At 48.2% G+C, this 8,607-nt stretch overlaps 1 protein-coding gene across 1 annotated transcript; it reads left to right on the top strand.

Moving 5' to 3' along the window:
* The first annotated feature begins 322 nt into the window (after positions 1-322).
* On the top strand, positions 323-6,398 carry Jra (Jun-related antigen). Its single transcript, XM_076803694.1, has one exon. It carries the CDS (start codon positions 1,062-1,064, stop codon positions 1,869-1,871), a length of 810 nt encoding a protein of 269 aa, XP_076659809.1. The 5' UTR covers positions 323-1,061; the 3' UTR covers positions 1,872-6,398.
* The last annotated feature ends 2,209 nt before the right edge of the window (positions 6,399-8,607 follow it).

Genomic DNA, 8,607 nt, shown 5'->3' with positions numbered 1-8,607 from the left:
CAGTTCGTATTCGCCGATGGGAAAGAAATTGATGAGATACGTGTTATGAGGCCAGTACGGTATAGGTAACCCTCCCTTAACAAGCATATTCAGGCGAGTAAAAGTTGTTCGTAGCGTTAACGCGCGTACCGGCGTTTAAACTCTCCCTCCACGAGAATCGGTGCTCGCGGGAGCGCATGCGCCAGCCATTTCCTAGTAGTGCCGATTGTTCGGCCAATGGTGGAACGATCGTGACGCCACCGTCGGCCAATGAAACGGTTTCTCGGTGACGACCGTGCTATTTTTAGGAGACGTGAGTCACGGGATATAAGGCAGTACGTTTAGTTGGGTGTTCACAAGTTGTCGAGACCTCGTACGGTGCAGCCGCGAGTGACATTCGCGTCGTACGTACGATCACGGACCGTTCTAAAGAGGTGCACACGCGCAGAACCTCATGTTCGTCGGATTGCGTCTCGTGAGTCATTGTTGTGTTGACAGTTGACCCAGCTCGGTCCTCGTGCGATCGTCGCTTCGCCGAAACTACTTGCGATTCCCTCGCGAACCAAGGCCTGTGGTGCCGCTCGCGGTATAGTAGGTGGACACATAACACGGTTTTGCGTCTCAAACAGTTTCGGGCGAAGAATCGCGACGGTAAACCGTACACGGAAGAAATCGCGTGTCACCGCTCGGAGGTGGTGGTGTAATAACGTGCGCACACACGTACGTGGTTTCCAGTTCCGTGTGTTTCGAGGAAAACCGACGGTAAAAAAAGACACTCTCTGATCCGTCGCGGTGAATTTCCGAACTGGTTATGTAACGACGGTGAAAAAGCGACTTGTAGTGCTCGGTGAACGAAAAAACAAAAAAAAATACAAGAAGAATCGGAGCTCTCGAGAACAGAGACCCGATCGATTATTGAACGTGTAACCGATCGTCGTGCAACAACCGTGTACGCGTGGCCCCGAGGAGACCAGTGTCGAGCACGCACACAGCCAGTGGTGTTGTCATTCTCCATCCCGCGAGGCCAGCGCGTTCACTGACCACTTTTGATTGGCAGACACATATTCGGTTCTGCTGCATCGATGGTGCGGAGTTTGACGATGGAGCAGACGTTCTACGAGGACGCGAGCGTCTACGGCGCGGTGAATCGCGAGAACAACATGGGCCAGCTCAAGCGAAATCTCACGCTGGACCTGAACTTATGCCAGCGACAGGGACCGCACGCGAAGAAGCCGCGACTGGGACCGGTGCCACCGGCGCTGAACAACATGCCTATTCTCAGCTCGCCGGATCTGAACATGTTGAAGCTCGGCTCGCCGGAGCTGGAAAAGTTGATACTCGCTCAGCAGGACAACTTGGTGGCGAACTTACCGACGCCCACACAGATTCTGTTCCCGAAGGTGGTCACCGAGGCGCCGGAACAGTTCGTACGCGGTTTCGAGGTGGCTTTGAACGAGCTACACCATTCGGATAGCTCGCAGGAACCGAACAGTATCTACGGTGCGACGTATACCACGTTGGAACCGCCGAGCAGCGTGCAGAGCACCGAATCCTCCGTCAGCCAGGGTCTGATGCAGATCAAGGACGAGCCGCAAACGGTACCGAGCGTGTCGAGTTCGCCGCCGATGTCGCCGATCGATATGGAGAACCAGGAGAGGATCAAGCTCGAGAGGAAACGTCAGAGGAATCGCGTGGCCGCGTCAAAGTGTCGCAGGCGCAAACTCGAGCGCATCTCCAGGCTCGAGGACAAGGTCAAACTGCTCAAGGGCGAGAACAGCGAGCTCAGCGCCGTCGTTCACAGGTTGAAGGACCACGTGTGCCGGCTGAAGGAGCAGGTGTTGGCGCACGTGCAGTCCGGCTGCCAGATCATGGCCGTGCCCGGCCAGTTCTGAGTCTCGGACACCCGGGGACCAGACATTCTGACGTGTGTACGTTTCGTTTGGTGGGGGATGGCTGTGTGACTCCCGTCGAACGTGTGTGGTTACCAATGCCTTTTCTTTTGCTACGAGGACCCGCCGATGGCCGTCGCCTCGACGATTCCCCTCCCCCCCCCTCGGGAATCCCGGATTCGTTCTCATCGTTTCGCTTGGTTCCCTCAAGCTCCCCCCCCCCCCCACCCCCCGCTAGAAGAAGATGGAAACACGGTGATGTGCGACGACGTGAGAGGAACCGGGAGTGCCTTGGTGTGCCTAAAGGAACACGAGAAACCACGACGAGGATTAGCGTCGTTCGTAGCTGGCCCAAGCTATGGCTCCGTGCGCACGTGAAAACCGTTGCGTACACGCCTGAGGGGCGGCGTCGCGATAAGTGGAAGAACTGTGTGCGAGACCAGAAGAACACGGGAGAGACCGGCGGAGGGGGCGACGAGGAGGCGACCGAGAAAGATAGATACAGTGTGAGAGAGGGGGGAAGAGGAGATGGAGAAAAAGAGAGAGTGGGTGGGACCCGACGGTGAAGAGAGAGGGACCTCGCGGCGCGCGAGGCGGCCATTTTGGAGAACCGCGAGTAACGGCGGGAGATTCGAATCTCCCCGCGCGTGTCTAGATATATTCGATTCCGTCTTTCTTTTTCTCCTCTGTTCTCTGGTTTCCCGTCGATCGAGAACTAATACCTCTGCGATTCTTTGTAATCGATTCCTCGCAGAGATTGTTGCGTGATGATCGCTCTCGCGATCGTTGTTTGCTAACGAAACACACATACACGGGCGCGCGCGCAGTGCGCGCTTATTTAGCGAGTAAGATGAACTCTACTCGTTCGTTGTCGCGGAATCTTCCGATTCGATTTCTTCATTGTATTCTCTCCTTTCATTTTTCTTTCTTTCTTTTTTCCCCCTTAGGAGTTTTACAATTTCGAGCGATCGGGAACGATCCTCGGTTGGTCCGGGATTTCGTGGCAATCCGCGATCGGAAACGATTGAGAAATCTTTTTATACTCTGGCGACCGGCGGCGTCGCAATTTTGTCGCGGTGTCTAGAACCAGCTTCTTCTTCTTCTTCTTCGAAGACTCGTATGATGTACATAACGCTGTATACGTATTCACGCGCAGAGTAACAATTTTTAATAGACTAAGGAAACGTTTTTTTCTTCGGAGAGACACGTGTGACGCACGTGGAGGAATAACGAACGGATCGTGGACGAGTAACGCTGTAATTGTTAGATAACGCACGGTGCTGTAAAAGATTTGTTCGAAACACACGTCCGTACAGAACTCTTTGTTGACTCTCTCTCGAGGCTCTTTTTGTTCAGCCCCGCTCGAACGACAACGCGAGCTTGTTACGGGGAGACTCCTCGATACACTTTCGATTTCTCGATTGCGATCGTTTAACAACCGCTTTTTTAACCTGTTAACCGGGGGAGGGCGAGTCGATCGGCTCGTCCTGTTTCGTACTTGGCTAATCTTTTTCTTTATCTCTCTCGTTTCCACGCGAATAGACGTATTATATTCAATCGCATCGGTATCAGTATCAATTACATTTTATCCGCGCCGCTTTTATTCGTTTCCTTTTAACCGTTTGCACTCGAACCCACCCCGTTTCTTCAATTCGTTTCTATCTAGCAATTTATGAACCATTTTGGTTTCATAAATTTCCCACTTTCCTGCTTGTCGTTTACAGAATATTTCAGAACGAAGTTTCCGGTTTTCGGTTGTCGGTGTGGCTTCGAGTGTGATAGGTTGATCGAACATTGACAAAGTTGCCCGTTTAACAGGTTCGGACAGAACTACCATTGTTTTTAAGGCTGTACAAATAGATTAGACGTTAGGAGCGCAGTGGCCGGCGTTGAAATCACCGTCGGAGACCATCTTGTCGGGTTCGAACGCGAGACGCCGGTTCGTCGGTTCAGAGAGAGAGAGAGAGCTGTTCTTGTAAAAATTTTCTTAGGTGTTTCGAGCGTCGGCGAACGCGGCGGGTCACGTTCGAACCGCGACCTTTAGCACGGGGAAGCCCCGAAAATCTTTCCTTGTTTAGATTTTAAGCTGGAGACTGGTGTGTAACGAGTCGCGTCCCCTCCCTAGGTTCTCCGACATCTCCGGGTGTCGCGAAACATTTTCGTTTTGTCATATGTGCATCTAGTCTTGTCCAAGTATGCCCTCGTAACTTACTCGCGTCGCGTACCACGCGCGGGTTTGCATTAAAAAAAAAAAAGAAAACGTACGCGTTACACGTACACGCATATACATACACGCAAGTGCACCAGGCATCGATTGTGTTACCACGTGGGTCGCCTTTAGAACTCCTCGAAACTCCGGGGAACTTGTATCCGTTGCAATTTCAGAACGATTTCAGTAATTTCTAGAAACAGATCTGTAGTCGTCGGTGGTTCCAGTGTTTTAGAAAGAAGGCGAACGATTTTTTAGCGTGCAAAAGAACGTCGCGGAACGCTCTTTGATGTTTTATCCGTTTCGCGCGTGGTAACAGAATCGCGCAGCGTTACCGTTGTGCCATCGCGCAAGGAATCGCTGTAAAGCAACAGAGTTTTTCCCTCGTTGGCCTGCGGCACAACGGCCGAAGACCAACGAGAATCTTTACGGCGATCAGCAATAAACTTTCCGCGCGACATAGAGTATAACGAGCAATAATCAAGCAATCATGATGTAGACGTTTCTTCTTCGTTCTTTCGTCTTCTACGTCTAGTACAATGTGAATCGTGCGTATTCGACGAACACTTAGGATCGAGCGTGTCCCGGCGTAACACGTTGCGTAACCCGTTGAAAAGGTTTCGAGGATTCTTGAATTCGGTGTGCACAGCCTGATAACGCGTCGCGCATAGTCTTCGGGTCGATAGTCCGGTCTCGAGCAGCACAGGCCCGAGGAAACGCATTCGTCAGGATTGCTCGTTCCACGAACGGATAATAAGATATTTTGCTACAAAACTGGTCGTGATCCGTTGTTCTGTCGCAGTTAGATTTACACAATCGTAGTACAGCGGGCGAGAGCGCAGGAGTCTCGCCACCCGGGAGATTGCAATTGATCGAGGAGAATGAGAGAAATGTCTATTTTTTCGGATACACGATGCTAGACCGTCGGAAAAAAGAACGGAGATCGTCAGAGATTCTCAACTTCGTTTCCCCCTTCCCCTATCCCCGTTGTTCACGCGCGACTTTCGGCACACGATTCGACAATTTGTAACCGTGTAATTTATTTCCCTTAAGAATAAGCGTGCTCTTCGTTTTCTCCTGCTTCGCTTTGTTTTCTCGAAAACCTGTTAACCGGGGGAAGTTGTATACCTTTTTGTCGTCCGTGTTTCAGCGGCTCGACTTGTAAATCTTCTTATTTATTTTCTCGAACAACGTCCACGTTCTGTTCCGTGCAAATATGTCTGGCGGAAAATTGTGTCGAGCTCTCGCGGTAATCGAGAACTTGTTTTATTTCTTTTTCTTATTCCGTTCGTTCGAAAAGTGCCTGGACAAAATTGGAGTTTCCGGCCGCAAACAAAGTCACCCGGTTAACGAGTCGACGGTATCGTGACGATACTGAAGGTGATGTCTTCAGCGTTTCACGAAAGACCGCGCGTATAATGTCTCGGAAGAAACTCCACCGTAGAATCTTCTTCTTCTTTCTTTCTTTTTTGTAATTTTTTGGAAACTATGGCGGCGTTGTTTGCACAGTGGGAGGCTCCTATCTGTCGATTTTACGGTAACATGTTTTCGTGATGGAACCAGGAGAAAGTTGACCGAGAAATTTAGGAACCGAGGCGCCTTTGCCTCGGGATACAGCCATCACATACGGCGTGCCTTTTTTACCATGTAATAGAACCGCATCGCCGGCGAAGTCCGAGGACATCTCCCGTTCGCGTTTAGCGCACTCTCTATTTTAGTTGTTTCCCGTTCTCGTTCACCGGGAAACGGGAAATTGCGCGCGGGAATCGCGGACGATCGCCGGGCGTTATTTTAAACCACGAATCTTTGTAGCGGATAAGATGCGAGAATAATATAAACTTGAGAAAAGTGATCGAGGGCGAGATTAAATGCCAGTTAGGAAGCGAGCGAGAAAAGCGGCGGCACAAAAACGTATGAAAGTAAATGGAAACCACAATGTGATTTAGTCAGTAAGCGAAAACCCCATTAGAGTATGTATATGGTATATGTATACATATATATATATATATTAATTTATATATATATACATATATTTATATGTAGTGGTACGGTGATGACGACACGTGGATGAGCACCGCATATATAGAGTTATGTATAACCCTATACATGAGATGATAAATATTACTATTATAATGTAATATTATATATATATAAATATATATGAATATATGTATATATATATATTTACACATATATATGTTACATATATATATATATATATATATTGTCTACCGACCAGAGCGGAGAAATCTTTTTTTACGAATAATTTTATTTTTGAATGAAATACGATGAAAAATAAAATTTCATTATATTGAACGTAACGCAGTGCATTCTTTTCTTCCCATCTCCAGTCCCGAGATTGTAAAGTCGTTTCGAATTGCATGCAACGGTTAGCCTTTTCTGGCAAATTCCGGTGTCTGCGCGACGAAAAATGTTCCCGGAGGGACGAACCAGAATTCCAGCCGGGGCGCTCGTATCTCGTCGTGTACCGCGTTAATTATCGCAATTGACTAATTGGCTCAATTGGGAAAGTTCTCGGTACGAATTGAGATCGACGCGCGACCGGCGATCGTAAACTTTTACAAGTCGTTTAAAGTCGATTCGAGGGCTCGTTTAGGCCACCCTTTCCCGGAACACGATTGTTCTAGAACGGCTCTAAATCTTCCAATTTGAAACCGTGAAACGCGAGCCCGGATCGCGTCCAACGAGAATATTTCCCAATTCGCCGGCGTGTTTTCCTCGAGATTTGCGAAACTATTCCGTCGTCCAACAAGTTCGCGCAATTTCTTGCGATCGCGCAACCGTTTTGCTTTCCTCTCAAAACTGTGTAACAATTCTTAGCCCGTTGTGCGTTGCTAATTTCCGAGAAGCACGTTCCGGAAATCGCGAGATATTCAAACTTTATTATTTTCCTAGGACGTTTTAATAAGTTAAATATAATATGTAGACATTCTTATCTTTCGTCAATCTTTGTTCCGTTCGAATTGAAAAAACGTTATACAGTCGTTCGTTTGAGGTGGGCAGTCGAAATATTCTCAATCGTGCTGCATATGTACATAACACATAGATGGCGAAATGTCTCGACAGAGCGGCAGTTTGTCAAGAGTGGACTTGTTCGTGTTCCTTTTCGAGAGAAACGTCAAAAGGTAAGTGTTTTCGTTTGAAAATTGTTAAACAAACCTCGCATTTGTTGATGATCTTCAATTACTCCGTGGTTGTAGTTTTGAAAATTATGAATATTTCGTAAAGTGTAACAGTAGGTATTCTAACCTCACATTATCAGATTTTTGTCGAACCTTTCATCAGTTTTACTGGGCGAAAATCTTACCCATCGTTTTGAGTTTAATATGACAACTGTACGAAATCGCAAAAGTAAGAAAAATCAAAAATAAGTTGTGTCAGAATGTGAAGAGTCAGAACAGGAAGTTTAACGTGAACCAATTTTCGCGCTATTTCCGTACGATCATAATTGAGCAGGACAGTTACGGTAGGTTGGAAAGATTACTCGGAAAATAAGTTGCAATGTTTCGAACGTGACTATATTAGTCATAAGTGCGATAATATCTGCAGTCCGATAACGAGGATCCAAAGTTCATAGCGAGGGACTAGAAAAGATCAAGTGTACAAGTAATTGCGACGATTTCTTGCGATCCTTCCATCGAAATCAAGAAGCAAAATGGCGAATCTGGACTGCACCACCTGTGTAAGTTAATTGCACGTCTACACGGTTAAAATAACAACATTGGAACAGTAGTCTCGTATGATATATAAAAAATTTTGAGTTTTTCAGAATATTACTTTCGCCACCTGTCGCTTTCTACCCCGGCCACTTCGAAAATAGAATTTTGGCCAGGTTTTTGAAGAAATGGCCCCGGCGTGGGCCGCGGTGAACGCGTTCCGTGGAAATCGTAGGAGCGGTAGCCGTGCCGGTTTCACTGGCGTAAACGCGGGTTTACATTGCCCGATAAATAACGACCGCTTAATGCCGGGCTCGGGAAAAGCCGGGCGCAATTAGATCCGCGCGCGGGCGTTTATTTCCGTGGCAATTTTCGTTCGTGCGAAAGTCAAATTCACCGCGTCCCCAATTATCGTTTTACGAGCGCAGGATCGTGCTCGGCCCGGCCAGGAGCCACGGCGCGGATTCTCTCTCTCTCTCTCTCTCTCTCTCTCTCTCTCTCTCTCTCTCGTGCGCGCAGGCTGTATCGCAACGTTTACATTAAACTATCGAGTTATTTTTACGCGTCGAGGACGTTGAGCGCGCGAAACAAAGCCGTTCGAGTCTGGATATCGCAAGAGAGAATGTAGGAAGAGCGATCGCGCGACCCTGAGTGTTCGCCGTGAGCGAGCATTTCGTTTTGGATGAGCCTGAAAAACCCTAAGGTGCCTTAATGAGTCTTGAGCGATGAGAAACGGACGGAGATGGAGATGAAGGGGGGCGGTGGGGGGCGACGTAATCGTTAATATAGTCTCGTATTAATAATAACCGCTGCAAAGGTTTCTTTGTCAGCCAGGCTTAGACCCTGATCAAAC

Source organism: Halictus rubicundus, chromosome 18, assembly GCF_050948215.1.
Source record: "Halictus rubicundus isolate RS-2024b chromosome 18, iyHalRubi1_principal, whole genome shotgun sequence".
Classification (NCBI taxonomy): domain Eukaryota; kingdom Metazoa; phylum Arthropoda; class Insecta; order Hymenoptera; family Halictidae; genus Halictus; species Halictus rubicundus.
Note: the sequence above shows the minus strand (reverse complement) of the source record. Positions and strands in the feature narration are given on the sequence as shown.